The sequence below is a fragment of the Sus scrofa genome, chromosome 6 (assembly GCF_000003025.6).
Source record: "Sus scrofa isolate TJ Tabasco breed Duroc chromosome 6, Sscrofa11.1, whole genome shotgun sequence".
NCBI lineage: Eukaryota > Metazoa > Chordata > Mammalia > Artiodactyla > Suidae > Sus > Sus scrofa.
This window is the reverse complement of record NC_010448.4, coordinates 117,089,374-117,105,423: the sequence shown is the minus strand read 5'-3', so window position 1 is coordinate 117,105,423 and position 16,050 is coordinate 117,089,374. Positions and strand designations below refer to the sequence as shown.

The 16,050-nt window shown below is 32.6% G+C and overlaps 1 protein-coding gene across 1 annotated transcript in view; it reads left to right on the top strand.

Moving 5' to 3' along the window:
- CCDC178 (coiled-coil domain containing 178) overlaps positions 1-16,050 on the top strand; it is a 421,961-nt gene that overhangs the window by 81,577 nt on the left and 324,334 nt on the right. The window contains exons 10-11 of the mRNA XM_021097611.1: positions 3,885-3,980; positions 4,142-4,278. Of these exons, the coding sequence (XP_020953270.1) occupies positions 3,885-3,980; positions 4,142-4,278 (233 nt within the window). The remainder of the gene's footprint in view (positions 1-3,884; positions 3,981-4,141; positions 4,279-16,050) is intronic.

Below are 16,050 nucleotides of genomic sequence, written 5' to 3'. Positions count from 1 at the left end.
GTGAAATGTTTATGCTTCCATAGTTATAATTTTCTTATTTTTAAAATTTATTCTATTTGTTTTTAATTTCTGCTTTCCTGTTTTAAATGCTCCATGTTTTTGTTTTTAAAGCTTTCCCTAAGATCAGTTGCAATTCTTGTTACACTTTGCAGCAAACCTCTTGAAAGGCTTTTCATTCACTGTCTCTTTTTTCCTTCCATTCCCACTTCAGATGACTCCCAGTCATGACACTTCACCACCACACTAACACTGCGGTTGCTACTTTTTTGTTGGTCCTCTTTTCTTGCTTATGATCTTCATAAAATCTGGAGGGATTGGTTACACAAACTATTATCTAAAATTATTTTAGGCGCTTTTTGAATAGCACAAATACTTAATGTTCATCCCTCAAATTTTAGAATATACTCAGGTGAGAAGAATAAATTACTGATGTATTATCTCACTGTTTCGATGTAGTCACTACTAAAATTTTGTTGCATATAACAGGCTTGTAATATATTTTAAAAGGATATTATCATATGCATACAGTAATTGACATGTTTTTCCTTATATAAAAAATGCTTCCAAAGTCATATTTTACAATATAATTTTAATTATTGAGTGTTTCTTGGATCCTTGTGTTGGACATTCAGGAGGTTTTCAGTTTTTAAGTATTATAAACAAAGGTGTGATAGGTATCTTTAAAACTTTTAAATATTAATATAATTATACATTTTACAAACATTATGATTGAAGCAAAGTTGAATGGTGTAGTATTAGAAGCTCAAATAAACATCATATATTCCTTTTATTTCTGATAAGGCTTAAAATTATTTGCCTGAATTTTCACATTTTACAAAATTCTTTTGTAATTTGATGTATTATTGTTTTACAGTGTGTTAATTTCTGCTGTATAGCACAGTGACTCGGAGATATATATATACACATATATATAGTATATATACACACACACACACTCTCTTTTTTATATTATTTTCCATTATGTTTTATCATAGGACATTGAATGTAGTTCTCTATGCTATACAGTATGATCTTGTTGATTATCCACTCCATGTATTCCAGCTTACATTTTCCAAAACTCTTAAAACTTTTAACTTTGTTTTTTTTTCATCTTACTTTTTTAATGACAGTATTTCCATTAATTGAGGTTCTTGGCTTTCATATCATTAATCCTATAGAGGTATTGTCTATTGGAGCTTGTAATGCAACTTGTTTTTAATTCAAGATCTGAGTTATACTAACTTACTCTTTATATCAAATGTTGTTGATATTAGCATTTTTTCTTTGAATCTTAAAGAATTTTTGAATATCACTTTAAACATTAACCAAAATTACATAATGACTGTTGGTGTTTACATTGTTTTAAATTCAGAGGGTTTATTCCCTTGAATATTGTTTGTGATTATAACAAATTACTTGATTTTGTCATAGTTGAACATTATTTATATTGTAAAAGAGATAAATTTTGGAAATTTTATAATTGATTTGGATGAGATGGGGAGCTAAGAAAAGTTACTGGCATTGCAACCAATAGCACAGATTTAAAATTACTGGAAATAAAACTCTCCCTCCTCCCCAGGATGTTTCTGTTACTTGTTTACTGGAGTTCTTACCTGTTTGTTTAGTGACCTTTCTGAATGAATTCTGTAAAATCTTCTTTGTTGTGTGTAACCACTGAAGTTTCTTCTTAGTTATCTTAGTGGTCTGTTAACTAAGATAACTAAGTGGTCTATTATCAACTCTGCCTTAGTTTTCACTTCCTGCTTTCCTGGAGCCTCAGGTCACCCAGGGAGAGATATAATTTTAAAGGGCTTCTCAGAGTATGTGACCAGCCCTGGGCTTTCACATATCCTTCTGCATTTGCAGCTTTCTAGATTCCCAGAATTGTGGTGGAGCTTCACAAAGCCACTATGGCCATCTTATTCTCCTCAAAAACTTAACTAATTAGTCAATTAGTCAATTAATTAATTTTCTTTTTCTTTTTACCACCACACCTGTAGCATATGAAAGTTCCTGGGACTAGGGGTCAAATTAGAGCTGCAGTGGCTGGCCTGTGCTACAGCTGGTGAACTGTGCTACAGCCACAGCATGCTGGATCTGAGCTGCATCTGTGACCTACACTGCAGCTTGTGGCAATGCTGGATCCTTAGCCCACCCATTGAGGCCAGGGATCAAATGCGCATCCTTATAGAGACAATGTCAGGTCTTGTGATCTGCCACAATGACCTGCCACCAGAACATTGGGCTTTTATTTCACATTTTTCTCTGTCTTATTTTTCCTTCAGTCTTGTTTATGGTGTCTTTGCCCCATAGCTTTTGTAAAATATGCTGTGAAACATGTCATCAAATCTTTTCAGTTTCTTTGGTAAGATGACATTCTCCTTCAGCCCAGGATTATACACATAAACTCATATTGATTATTCTAATAATTTGCACTATTTTGTATTTGCATTTAGGTTTTTATTAATCAGAAATTTATTTTTGTTATGATGCAAGTTAGATGTGAAGTAGAAAGACCACTTTTTTTAAAAACAGAGATCCTACATTATTCCAGTCCCATTAACTAAAGTAAATTATCTCTCTCTCACTGAATTAAAACTCCGCTTTAAAAAACTAATTCAGATCTATTTTTGGCTCTAGTTTTTCTTCTATTCTTTATTGCAAAAAAAAAATCCTTTAATATAGTGGTTTTAATATCTGGTAGCATGTATCCAAGATTATTCTTGTTTTCCATATACTTTTTGGCTAGTCTCACATATTTTTACTGCCATATTAATTTTATTTCATTCAGTTTAAAAGAGAATACGCCTTTTTATTATGTCTATATTAATTTTGGGGTAACTGACAATATATTTTATTAAACTTCTGCATGAAATATCATTTTCTTATTTAAAGCTTTTAAAAAAGAATGTGTGTTTGATGTATTATAGGCCCTTCCTTTTGTTTTGAATTTATTTCCAAATATTTTTTGATAACAATTTTTAATATGTCACAATATTTTAAAAGATTATTGCTCTTATAGATAAAAGCTATTAATTTCCTTAGTCATTTTACCAAAAATCATTTACTGTAATTTTTGAAAGAACCTTCTGTTTTCCTAGGTATTCAGTCAGATCGTCTAAAATTGAAAACATATTACTATTCGTATTCAGTATTGTACTAGTAACATTTTGTTTATTACCCACTTGCATTTAGCTAAATTTCACAAAACATGATTAATAGTAGTGGTGATGAAAAATAATCTGGTCTCATTTTTGAGTTCATTTGGCATGCGTTCAGCATTTTATAATTTATTTTGGTATTTTCTGTCGGTTCTTTGTATTATATCTGGGTGTGTTTTCCTTGTGTTAGTTTAAAAATTATGTAAACTAGATAGTGAATTTATTAAATGGCTTTTTTTTAGAGGGTTGGCCATATTCATGTTATATTTTTAATTTGTTGACAAGAAGTTCTCTTGTGGTGCAGTGGGCTAAGGATCCAGTGCTTCACTGCAGTGACTTGGGTTGCCGCTATGGTGTGGGTTCAGTTCCTGGCATGGGAACTTCCACATGCTGCAGGTGTGGCCGAAAAATAGTAATAATTTGCTGATGGGAGCAGTTATTTTTTGGATTTTCTAATTTTTATCAATTCTAAGAACATAACTAGAATTTATTTTATCATGAGTAATTTTCAGTTGAATGTTAGACTTGATCTGCTATTTTTTATTCAGAATCTTGCATAGTTTTCATAAGTGAAAACAGTCTATTGCATTATTTTATAATATTTTAGTCAATATTTATTAAGTTATAGTAGTTGAATAATTTGAAAGATAATCTGTTTCTTACTTTACAAAAGAATGGAAAACTCCACCAGTTTATTTGTGTGTGTGTGTATTTTTTTCTTAGCTCGATGATTTGAAAAGAGTTCATGATCAACTAGTCTGGAAGGGAAAAATTTATGAAAGTGAATATATGGAAGCACTTAATAACTTTTATGCCACAGTAAGTTGACCTTTCCCTACTTCCTGCTAGAGTTCCATTCTCTATTCCCGATTATTAACTCATACAGCTATAAGTGATTTCATTATTATACATCTTTTTTCTTTTTGAGTTACATAAACATATAAATAACATATAAATGATTCTTTTTTTCTTTTTTATAGAAAAGAGCTTGGGATATTAAGCTTTCTAATATCGCAAAAGATTTTTCAGATGTCTCAATAGCATATTCTCGGTTGATGGAAGAAAATAAAAGACTTGGGATTGATATTGAAAATGTATTAGATTATATCAATAACAGGTAATATTGCAAATATGATTTTCATTCTTATATAACATATATTTTAAATATGATAAGTCACTTCATTTTTGTGTTTCTGGGATGGTACAGTGGTATTTGTTTTTATCATTAGCTTAAATTTTATTTCTGTCCCAAATGTTGCTCTTTACTCATTCTAAATTGCTTTAGAAAAACCAAAATCACTTGAAAAAGTTCTAATGTTTTACATTCATTCACATTACTTCCTTTTAACATATCCTCTTATACTCAAAGATGCTTTAAAATATCAGGCTCATAATCTCCTTTAGTCAATCCTCTGTTCTTCCCTGAAACTACTAAACTAGATTTCTTAGCTCAGGAACCTATGAATTTTCTTGATTCCTCTTTCTATTTCAACCTTCATATTCAACATGTTGACAAAAAATATTCCACATACTAAATATCTTTTTACTCTGTCTGCTGCTCTGGTCACTACCAGTCTGGTACAAGCTGTCACCATGTGTTACATGAACTTATGGTATTTTCCAAAGCTGGTTTACCTGCAATAACTATGCTCCCTTTCTAACCCACTGTCTGCCTTGTAGTAGGTGCATTCTTTTTTATTTTTTTTAACAGAAATATGATCAGTTTCCCTCTACTTGCATTAATTTTAGCAGAGGTAAGAGGGCAGCATCCCTTGTTAAGGTATTCCTATCCTTAATAGGCAGGCATGCCAATCTCTGCAGTCTCCTATCACACATGGTTCTCCTTTGTTGTTTGGTTCAAAAATAATGGCTGTACTTCAGTTTCTTCTACTCATCACATATTTTTACTGGCCCATATGGTGTTTTTATGCTAATTCCTTTTCTGTAAGTGTTCTTCTCTAACTTCTACCTAGTTAATTACTATTTATCCTAATGTTTCAGCTTAGAAGTTAGTCCTAGGAAGCTTTCATCGACTCTCCAGTTAAATCCAGTTCCTTTATTATGCGTTTTTATGTGGCAGGGAGGTAGGAGATCATTTTAAGGGGTTTGGAATCTGTTGAAGACTATGGAAATCCACTAAAGAAGTTGTGTAGTCGGATTTCTCTTTTAAAGATATCATTTTAGTGGTAGTTGGATGAGCTAAAGTCTGAATAAAAAAAAGTGTGAATAAAGTTTGATGGTGGTCTCAGATATTAAATGAGAAATATTTGGGGGATAAAAAGAAAGGTTGAATGGAAGATGTTGATATGTTTGATTTGGAATTGAGCATGGCATGATTCAAGTGTAAGTGTCTAGATATCACTTTGATTTATGGGTCTGGAGTTGAGGAAAGATATTTAGGGAGGTCAATGTTAGAATTAAATGCAGAAGTACTTTAAATTGGCAAGCAAACATTTTCATGTTTATCACATTATATGCTTCTTAGAAATTAGAATTTTTGAGAGGTAGAATTTTTTGTGGATAAACTATAACACTAGGTCATATATCAATGTAATATAAGGTTTCCTTGATAATCTGATAAAGCAGAATCAAGAAATATAGTTAATAGACTTTATCCACTAACAAAAACAGCCCTATTCATTATGGAAACTACAAATATCTACTTAGAAAATATAAGGGAAAAAAAAAGCTTGTTCATTAGAAAAAAAAAAACCCAAATTCAACTAAAAAGATATAAATGTGAAATAGGAAACGTCTGTGAAGAAAACACCAAATAAGATTGAAATTTGTTAAAATTTATTTTATTATTTATTTAAAAGATTTTTCAGCTTTATTGAAATATAATTGACATATTATGTGTTATATAAATACATAAAAGTATATTTATTTAAGGTATACAAAACAATGTTTTTTTATTAAGACTTTATTTTTTAAAAGAGCAATTATGTTCACAACAAATTTGAAGGAAAGATACAGAAATATCCCATATATCCCTTGCCCCATACATGCACAGCCTCTCTCATTATCAACATTCCTCATCACAGTTGTGCCTTGGGTATAATTGATGAAGCTAGATTGACACATCATAGTCACCCACAAGTCCATATTCTACTTTAGAGTTCACTCTTGGTATTTTACCATTCTATGAAGTTGGACAAATGTATAGTGATATGTATCTACCATAATGGTATCATACAAAGTGTTTTCACTACCTAAAAATCCTGTTTTCTGTTTATTCATCCTGTGGCCCCCTGCCCAAATTATAGCAACCCTTGATCTTTCTACTGTCTCCATAGTTTATCTTTTACAGAATGTCATATACTTGGAAGCATATATTACATAGCCTTTTAAAATTTGCTTCTTTCAATTACTAATATGCACTTAAGGTTCTTCCATGTGTATTTTTGGCTTGATAGCCCATTTCCTTTTAGCATTGAATCATATTCCATAACTGGTTGTACAGTTTATTTATCCACTCACCTATTAAACAGCATCTTGGTTGCCTCCAAGTTTTGGCCATTGTAGACATCTGTGTGCATATTTTTGCATGGACAGGAGTTTTCAGGTCCCTTGAGAAGATATCAAGCAAAATTATTAAGAATGTTTTCTTTCATAAGAAACTGTAAAAATGTTTTCCAAAGTGGTTGTACCATTTTTCATTCTTACCAACAAAGCATGAGACTTCCTTTTGACCAACATCCTTGCCTATATTTGGTGTTGTCTGTGTTCAAGATTTTGGCTGTTCTAATTGGTGTGTAGTGTTATCTTCTTGTTTTAATTTGCATTTCTCTGATGGCATGATTAGGGGCATCTTTGCATGTGCTTATTTTCCATTATATATCTTGTTTGGTAAGGTGTCTGTTAAAGTCTTTGTTCCATTTTTTAATCGGGTTGTTTGTTTTCTTACTGTTGAGTTTTCAGATTTATTTGTGTATTTTGTGTTGTAACACTTTATCACATGAGTCTTTTGCAAATATTTTCTCCCAGTCTGTGGATTGTCTTCTCACTCTCTTGGACATTACCTTTCCCAGAGCATGGATTGTGCCTTTGGTGTTATATTTAAAAAGTCATTGCCTTATCTAGGCGTTTTCCTATATGGCTATCTCCTAGGAGTTTTATAGTTGTGTGTTTTACACTTAGGTCTACTGTTCTCAGTTAATTTTATGAAGTATGTAATGTCTGTGTCTATCTTCATTTTTTTTTTTTTTTTTTTTGCATATAGATGTTCAGTTGTCTGGAACCATTTGTAGAAAAGATGGTCTTTGCTCCACTGTATTGTCTTTGCCTCTTTGTCAAAGATCAGTTGATTGTATTCCTGTGAGTCTAATTCTGGGATGCTGTCTTATTACATTGATTTATGTGTTTATTGTTTTGCTAGTACTCCATTGTCTTTATTAATGTAGCTTTATAGTAAGAAAAAGATTTTTTAAATGAGTAAGTGGAGGGGCGTATCAAAGTTTTGAATAGGAGAAAATAATAGGAAAAAGTCAGGTTCAAACCAAATAAATTTTTATTGTGATTATATCAAAGCTCCTCATGTAATAATATTTTATAATTAATGAAATTATTATCAGGTGAAACTAACCAAAATAGTTTTTAAATGATGTTTCATGGTGGTAAACAGCTCCATGTTATATATTCAAATATAAAAAAAAATTATATAATTATAAAAATTATATAATTTTTATACTGGCCAAAGTATAAATAACTTGATAATTGAAACATCACAAGATACTGAAAACAATTAATTATAAATGAAAATGTTAAAGATACCTCTTATAATACAGTTTTTAAACATAAAATCCAAGGACTAAATCTAGCAAAAGAGATGTACTCTGCACAGAAGACTGAAAAATATTATTGAGACAAAGAAGATGCAAATAAATAGAGGAGAGAGGACATATATTGGCCATGGATTGGAACACTCAATATTATGCAAATATTCACACAATCACCAAGAATTTCTAGCATATTCTGTGTTTCTGTGCATGTGCGTGTATGTGTAAACTCAAAAAACCTTTCTAAAATGTATATGGAAAATCAGAGAAGCAAGAATATTCAAAACAATGTTGAAGAAGAACTAAGCTTGAGAACTTAACATTTTCCAAAAATGTTAACAAAGTTGAGTATGTAAGATGACTCACAAGATGATTTGGTGCAAGGACAGATAGATAGACTAGTGGAACTGAATAGAAAGTCCAGAAATACATTCAATTGATTTGTGACAAATGTGCCATTGCAGAGTAGTGAGGAGTAAGTGACCTTTAATAGACATGTAAAAACAATAAATATTTACTCCTACCCATCCTCACATACAGTTGTCCATTTTTGTGGAATAGAGTTGTAAATGTGAAATTTAAAATAATAAAAAAAAACTCTAACAGGAAACAAAGGAAAATATATTACTAAATACAGGAAGAGCGTAGTATTTTTTTGAAATAGAAAAACAAACACCATAATTTTTTAAAGTGAAGAATAAAAACAACATTAAGTCAGTGAAAGGACAGAACACGGACTGATAGAACATATATAATACCTATATCTGAGGAGATAAATTGATACATCAAACAATATTAAAGTTAATGATAGATATAAATATCATAAATATAGGATAAAATAATGACATGAAAATAATTAAAATTAAAAAACAAATCATCCAATAATAAGGGGCAAAAGACTTGCACAGTCACATTGCAAGTGAGCATATCCAAATGCACAATGATAATGAAAAGGAGCTTGATTTCTCAGGGAATATAGACCAAAACTACAATGAAATGCCACTACACATTTGTCATAATGGCTAAAATGCAGGCTATAAGTGCCTTAGCTGATGGCCAGGAAGGTGGAGCAGCTAGAATGCACCCACACTGCTGGTGGGAGTATAATTTTATAGAATATATTTTAGCAGTGAATACTAGTGAGTTAGACACATTCCACTAGAAAATTGTACACATGTTCATTAAACTCACTTACATGAATGTTGATAGAAGCATTATTTTAATAGCCACTGACTAAAAAACATTTAAATGTATATAAAGAATAGAATGGAAAGATAAAATGTAATATATTCATGCAATGTAAGCAATGAGAGTGAACAAATTTTACCTACACAGAACAGTTTGAATGAATCTCATAATCATAATATTGAGCAAAAGAAGACACAGGAATAGTATGTACTATATGATCCTGTTCAAAAGCCAGCAAAACTTCATGATGGTCATGAAAGTCAGGAATGCAGCTCCTACTGCGTAGTAGTGACTAGGAGAGCATGCACCTGGGACTTCTGCTGGCAGTGTTCAATTTTTATATCTGAATGAGGCTGTTACTGGTACATTCACAGTGAAAATGTAGTTAAGCCATATTCTTTTATTTGTATACCATTCTATGTAAAGGTTCCACTTCAGTAAAATGTACATTTAAAAACAGACATTAAATTTTGCACAAATTGTTAATTGTCAAATGAAAAATGCATTCAGTATTGTATTAATCTTTTATCAAATTCACATTACATGCCAACGTTAAGATAGGTGCTGTAGTTGTAATATATTCATATAAGGGAAAGTAATTGCCTTTATTAGGCCCCAAGGAAACAATTATTATGGAAAAACAAATAATTATTATGGAAAAATATACTTGTTAGCCATCTCATGCATACGATAAAAAAAAGTCAGGAGGTTCTGGAGCTGCAGCTAATTTTAGTCATTAATGACTGTGATTATCTATGATTTTTTTCCCACTTATTTTTGTGGTTTTCTGTGAGAACTCTGCCTTCTCTGAAGATCTCAAAGTTATTTTCCTCTTAGAAATAACATAGCCTTAGGGATTTTACACATAAAATAAAAAAGATAAAATGCACACTTTTTTTATGGTTGTACAACCACTACCTTATAACTGCCAGCAGGTAGAACCTGTGCGTACTTACCCCAATTTTTGAATCTTCAAAGATTAACCTAGTACTGGACACATTTTTGATGGATGTGCATTAAATATTGGTTGAATAATATTTTTGGTAGAAAATTGGTAATATCTAGAACATTATCTGTAAAATGTTGCAGATATGAGATACAGAAAGTAATTTAAAATTGAAAGTTTTTTTAAAATCATTTAGTGGTCAGTGTCAGAAATAGCTTCACATCTTTATTTTTACCATAAGCAAAGAGTGATTTTATAATTATGACTAGTAGACTAATATTATGAGCTTATGCTTTTGATTACCTTTATCATAAAGATTTATAATGAAAGAAAACTTAGATCTAGAAAGCAAATATATGTTTGTGTGTGTATGTGTGTTTTTATGTGTGTGTGTGACTGTGTGTCCTGAGCACCTGCTTTGTGTCAAATGCTGTGTTAAGTGCCGGGGATATTATTTAAATTTACATTCCCTTAGATAATAAGCATGTGGAGTAATAAAAAAAAATTTAAAAATTTGCTTACCAATACTCTTATGAGGAAGATAAAATTTAATAATGTGGTAGAGAGTAACAAGGCTAGGGATGGATTAAAACCTCTGCCTTAGCAGAATTTATTTGAGTCAAGGTTTATTTGAGTCAACACCTGAGTGAATACATGTCAGCTTTGAGCTGGGCTGGGGAAGAACATGCCAGGTGGGTGGAATAGAACATGCTAAAGCCCTCTGATGGATAAAAATTCTCTGTGTTCTGGAACAGAATGGAGGCTGGTGTTTCTGGGAAATTGCGTGTGAGCAAGGTAGTTCAGAGAGACAAATGTTAGCGAGGTAGTCATGGCTCAGATACTGTAAGCCAGTTAAGTGGGCTATGGTGAAGGCATGTGGATGAAAGTATTTAATCCATTTAAAGCCTCCAACATTGTAGAATGATCTGTTGGGCAACTTAGTGAAGGATAGACTTTGGAGTAGATAGGAACAGATTTTTTTTGGTAATTCAGAAAAGTTATAATAAAATTATAATAATAATGATATAGATCAAGTGTTTTGCATTAGAAATGGTAATAAACAGCTTATATTCAGATATAATTTGAAAGGAGTGCCGATGGGATCTTTTGATAGATGGGATATAAGATGTGAGGAAAAGAAAAATGGTCAGGCTACTTGTTGAGATAACAAGGGCTTAAAAAAGGGATGAGAGGGATTTTGGTGAAGATATAAGTGTGTCTTTGAGCCGTCTTAAATGAGAAGTAAAAATTAGATACATAGGTCTTTAGAGATGAGGAGGATACTGGACACACATTTTGAGTGATAAAATAAATAATGGGTCAGGATGAGATGTCTAAAAAGAGAATGTAGGTAGAAAAGTAATGAGAATTTTCATTTCCTGTAATGTTGATAGGAGAGAATGTGAAAGGTCTTTTGCCACACAACAGGTATAAATGGTGTATAAATAGAACATACATCCTTTAAATGCCACGTTGTGCTCATGGGGAAGCAAAGGAAATCCCCAGGGGCCAAAGCAAAGAAAGTGACTGAACTAAATTTCCAGCTGACATTTGGGTGTTCTGAAAATATAGTTGGAGGGATGGAGGAGAGGCCTTGCAGAGCTCCATAAACAGGGGAGTTAAGTTTTAGACTCTTCAAACATAGACCAGGGGCTATGATCAATGCAAGCGAGGAAGCTGGATAAAGTGAGGGAATTTGAATGGGTAGAGCAGAAAAAATACACCTGCAGGCAAAGGCAGAGACAAATAATTGTCTGTCTAAGCCTGCGACCTGGGTGAAGGAAAAACAAGTGAGAACACTCCCAGCTTAGTTCCTTTCCCACTGGTATGATGTTCTTATTTACTCTATCTGTGTGGCCTTGGAAGACCCTAACCAAGAAATTTTTAAAAATAAATTTTATTAGAGTATAGTTGACTTAGAGTGTTGTGTTAGTTTCAAGTGCACAGCAAATAAATCAGTTATACATATACATATATCCATTCTTTTTCAGATTCTTTTCCTGTATAGGTTATTATACAGTATTGAGTAGATTTCCCTCCACTATACAGTAGGGTCCTTGTTACCTATTTTATATATAGTAGTGTGTACATGTCAGTCCCAACCTCCTCAATTTATCCCTCCTGCCCCACGTTTCCTCTTTGGTGGCAATGATTTTGGTTTCAAAATCTTTGAGTCTGTTTCTGTTTTGTGAGTTCTTTTGTATCATTTTTTATTATAGTCCACATGTTAGTGATCTTGTGATATTTGTCTTTGTCTGACTTACTTCACTTAGTATGATAATTTCTAGGTCTCTCCATGTTGCTGCAAATGGCATTATTTCATTCTTTTTTTATGTCCAATATTCCATTGTGTATATGTACTACATCTTCTTTATCCAATCTTCTGTTGACGGACATTTTGGTTGCTGCCGTATCTTGAGTATTGTAAATAGGGCTGCAGTGAACAATGGGGTGCATGTATCTTTTCAAATTTTGGTTTTCTCTGGACATATGTTCAGGATTGAGATTGCTGAATCATATGGTGTTCTGTATTTAGTTTTTTTAAGGAGCCTCCATACTGTTCTTCATGTTGGTTGCACCAATTTGCATTCCCGCCAACACTGTAGGAGGGTTCCCTTTTCTCCACACCTTCTCCAGTATTTATTGCTTATATATTTTTTGATGATGGCCATTCTGACTGGTATGAGGTGATACATCATTGTAGTTTTGATTTGCATTGCCCTAATGATTAGCAATGTTAAGCATCTTTTCATGTGTTTTGGGGCCATCTGTGTGTCATCTTTGGATAAATGTCTATTTAGATCTTCTGGCCATTTTTTAAACTAAGTTGTTTGGTATTGAGCTGCATGAATTGTAGGATATATATATATATTTTAGATTTTATTTAGATTATTTAGATTTTATTTTTATTTTTTAAATTTTATTATTTTTTTATTTCCCCAATACTCAGTCACTTAATTTGAAAATATTTTCTCCCATTCTGTGGGTTGTCTTTTTGTTTTGTTTATGATTTCCTTTGCTGTGCAAAAGCTTGTAAGTTTAATTAGATCTCATTTTATTTTGTTTTTAATTTTCATTACTCTAGGAGGTGGATCTAAAAAAATATCTGAGATTTATGTCAAAGAATGTTCTTCCTATTTCAAAAAAGTGGTCCTACTTTGATAAATATTCTCTAGAGGAATGGACTGAGGCCACACAAGATTCTCTCAGATAAAGTCAGGCTTTTAAAGATGAGCTCACAGGAGTTCCTGTTGTGACTCAGAGGTAATGAACCTGGCTAGTAATCCATGAACGCGGGTTCAGTATCTGGCCTTACTCATATGGGTTAAGGATCCGGCATTGCTGTGAGCTGTGGTATAAGTCACAGACTTGACTTGGATCTGGTGTTTCTCTGGCTGTGGTGTAGGCTGATAACTGTAGCTCCTATTCAGCCCCGTGCCTGGGAACTTCCATATGCTGCAGGTGTGGCCCTAAGAAAAGACAAAGAAAAAAAAAAAAAAAAAAAAAAAGATGAGCTAACAAAATTATAAAACAATAAGAAATAAAATCCAGCATGAATGAAAGTTGTCAGAAATAACCAGTGGTATATTTAAACTCCTAATAATTTCAAATAATATAATTATGTTAAATCTACCTAAATAAGTTGAAAATGGTTAAAGTGAACCAAAGGGAAAAAAAATAGGACACTATCAAAACAGTTTAGGCAGATTTGGAAAAGAACTAAAAAATGTAAGCTAGATTCATTTCGATTGAAGTTTTTATTAATTAAATAGCCAATACAACTGGGGAAAAATTAGTGTACTTGAAAATATAACAAGGAACTGAAAATGCAGCACAGAGAGAAAAAAAGATTTAAAAATACACAAGAAGTTTTAAAAATTATAGAAAGCAAAATAAGAAATAAAGGCAAAATTGGGAAAGCAGTGCTCAAAATGATAATGGCAGGTAACTCTCCAAAATTCTTTACAGTGGTAATCTTTAAATTCATGCATCACAGTAAATCCAAAGCAAGATAAATTGAGGAAGAAAACTTTAGTTTTATTTATACTGTAGCTTAGTCATATTGGAAGGAAAAATTGAAGACATGAAATGTTTTGTTAAACAAACATATGCTATAGTTAAAGTATCTGCAAATAACTTTCTTGTCTCTTTAAATTCTATAGGTAAATGATGTTTACCTGTTCAAGGTGAACACGTCTATCTGCGTTCTTGATCTTAACCCCTTTTGTCCTCTTCAGGACATGGTTTTATTCTTACTACTTCTGTTTTGACACCTTTGTTCATTACTTTTTTCCTTCAGCCTGTCTATTGTTAACCCTCTTTCAGCCCAAAATGAAAGCCTTGCCTTCATCTTAATATCTTTGTTCGTCATACAGTATTGCCCTTATCCTCATTAAAATTTTATCATAATTTGCAATGTGTGCTAGATCATTAACAACATTTGCTTGACTATCATACACTTTATGACACACAGCCATGTGGCTTTCTGAAACTCCCATGCTACCAAAATTTATCTCACTTTAAGTTCAAAAAAAGAACCTCCCTTCCTGAAGCCACTGGCATTTTTTGTCTTGTCGCTTGACCTTTTTTTTTTTTCCTTTGTGTGTCCTAGGCATTTGTGTCTATGCCCTCTCCGAAGATATCTTCTTTTGATGTTCAAAATGCCACTCTTGATTCTTCCTTTAACTTTCTGAAGCTGTTCTTTCTAGGATTCCTAGGATGGCTGATTTTTCTCTGCCTGTCCCTGGGTGTCCCTGGATAGATTAGGTTGGGGTTCTAATCACAGACCATGCAAATCCTTGATCTACCCCAGGAATTTTACCTACTCTCATTATTTTAACATGTATCATATTTTTAATTAACTTTTAGTCTCTAGCCACATCCTTTATTTCTCCTGATGGTATCGCTTTGAATATCTACCCTCTTCCCCAACATCACATCTTGACACCAATATTCATCAACTAGCTGTTTTGGACATCATCCTGTATCCCTTTCTACCCTCTTACAGCCAACATTTCACCAACGTCTATTAAGTCTATCTTTTAGATATTTTTCCAATAGATGCTTTCCTTTCTGTCTGTTTCAGTTACCAATGAAATGAACCAGATCCCAATTGTCTCTTAATTTGAATATTAAAACAGGCTTCTAACTGTTTTACCTTGCTCCAGGTGTTAGACCTCATATCCAGCATAGAGAGCAGCACTGCCACAAATTATCCACAAAGGATGAATTGTTATTTACTTTCAGAGCTTTAAAGATTTTTCAGAAGCTCTCTACCAGCTGTTGGATAAAGCTTCCAGATTGATTGGTTAGAAACAATAATCTGTCATCTTCATAACTTTTGACATTTTTTTACCACTCCTTTTCATGATTTTTATGTTCTAGCCTATTACAATGCTTATGTATCCAAACTCATATCATTTTAAACTTTAATCTTTGTCTCTGATATTCTTCTGATTGAAATTCCCCCCTCTTTTCTCCTCCTTTTCTTCTTCTTCTTTCTCTTCTTCTTTTCCCTCTCCTTCTTTTGGTTTGGTTTTTAAAATAGGATTAACTGATCATTCGTGCAGTAGCTCAGACATTAACTCTTCCCAGATGCTTCTCCAGGTGACAACTTATTTTCCCCTCTCCACAAACTAAGGTGATATTAAGTGCTACTTCTGTTATTGTACTTAGGATTGTGGGGGAATCTGTTTTTCATGTCTTTTGTTCCTTCATGGGAGTAGAAACGGAACCTTTGTTTTAATTCATCTTTGTACCCCAGTCATTTAACATAGCACTTGACATGTAATCCACACTCAACAAGTATCCATTTAAGTAAATTCTCAGTTCCATACACTTCTCTCTTAGCACTTCTTGCACTACCTATGGTTACTGTTTGTTTCCTTATTTGTTTCCTCTCAGCTGAACTCCTTGCTTGCAGGCATTGTGTGTCTGTTTTTCTTGACAGGTGTTAGATAAATGCCATAATGAGCAA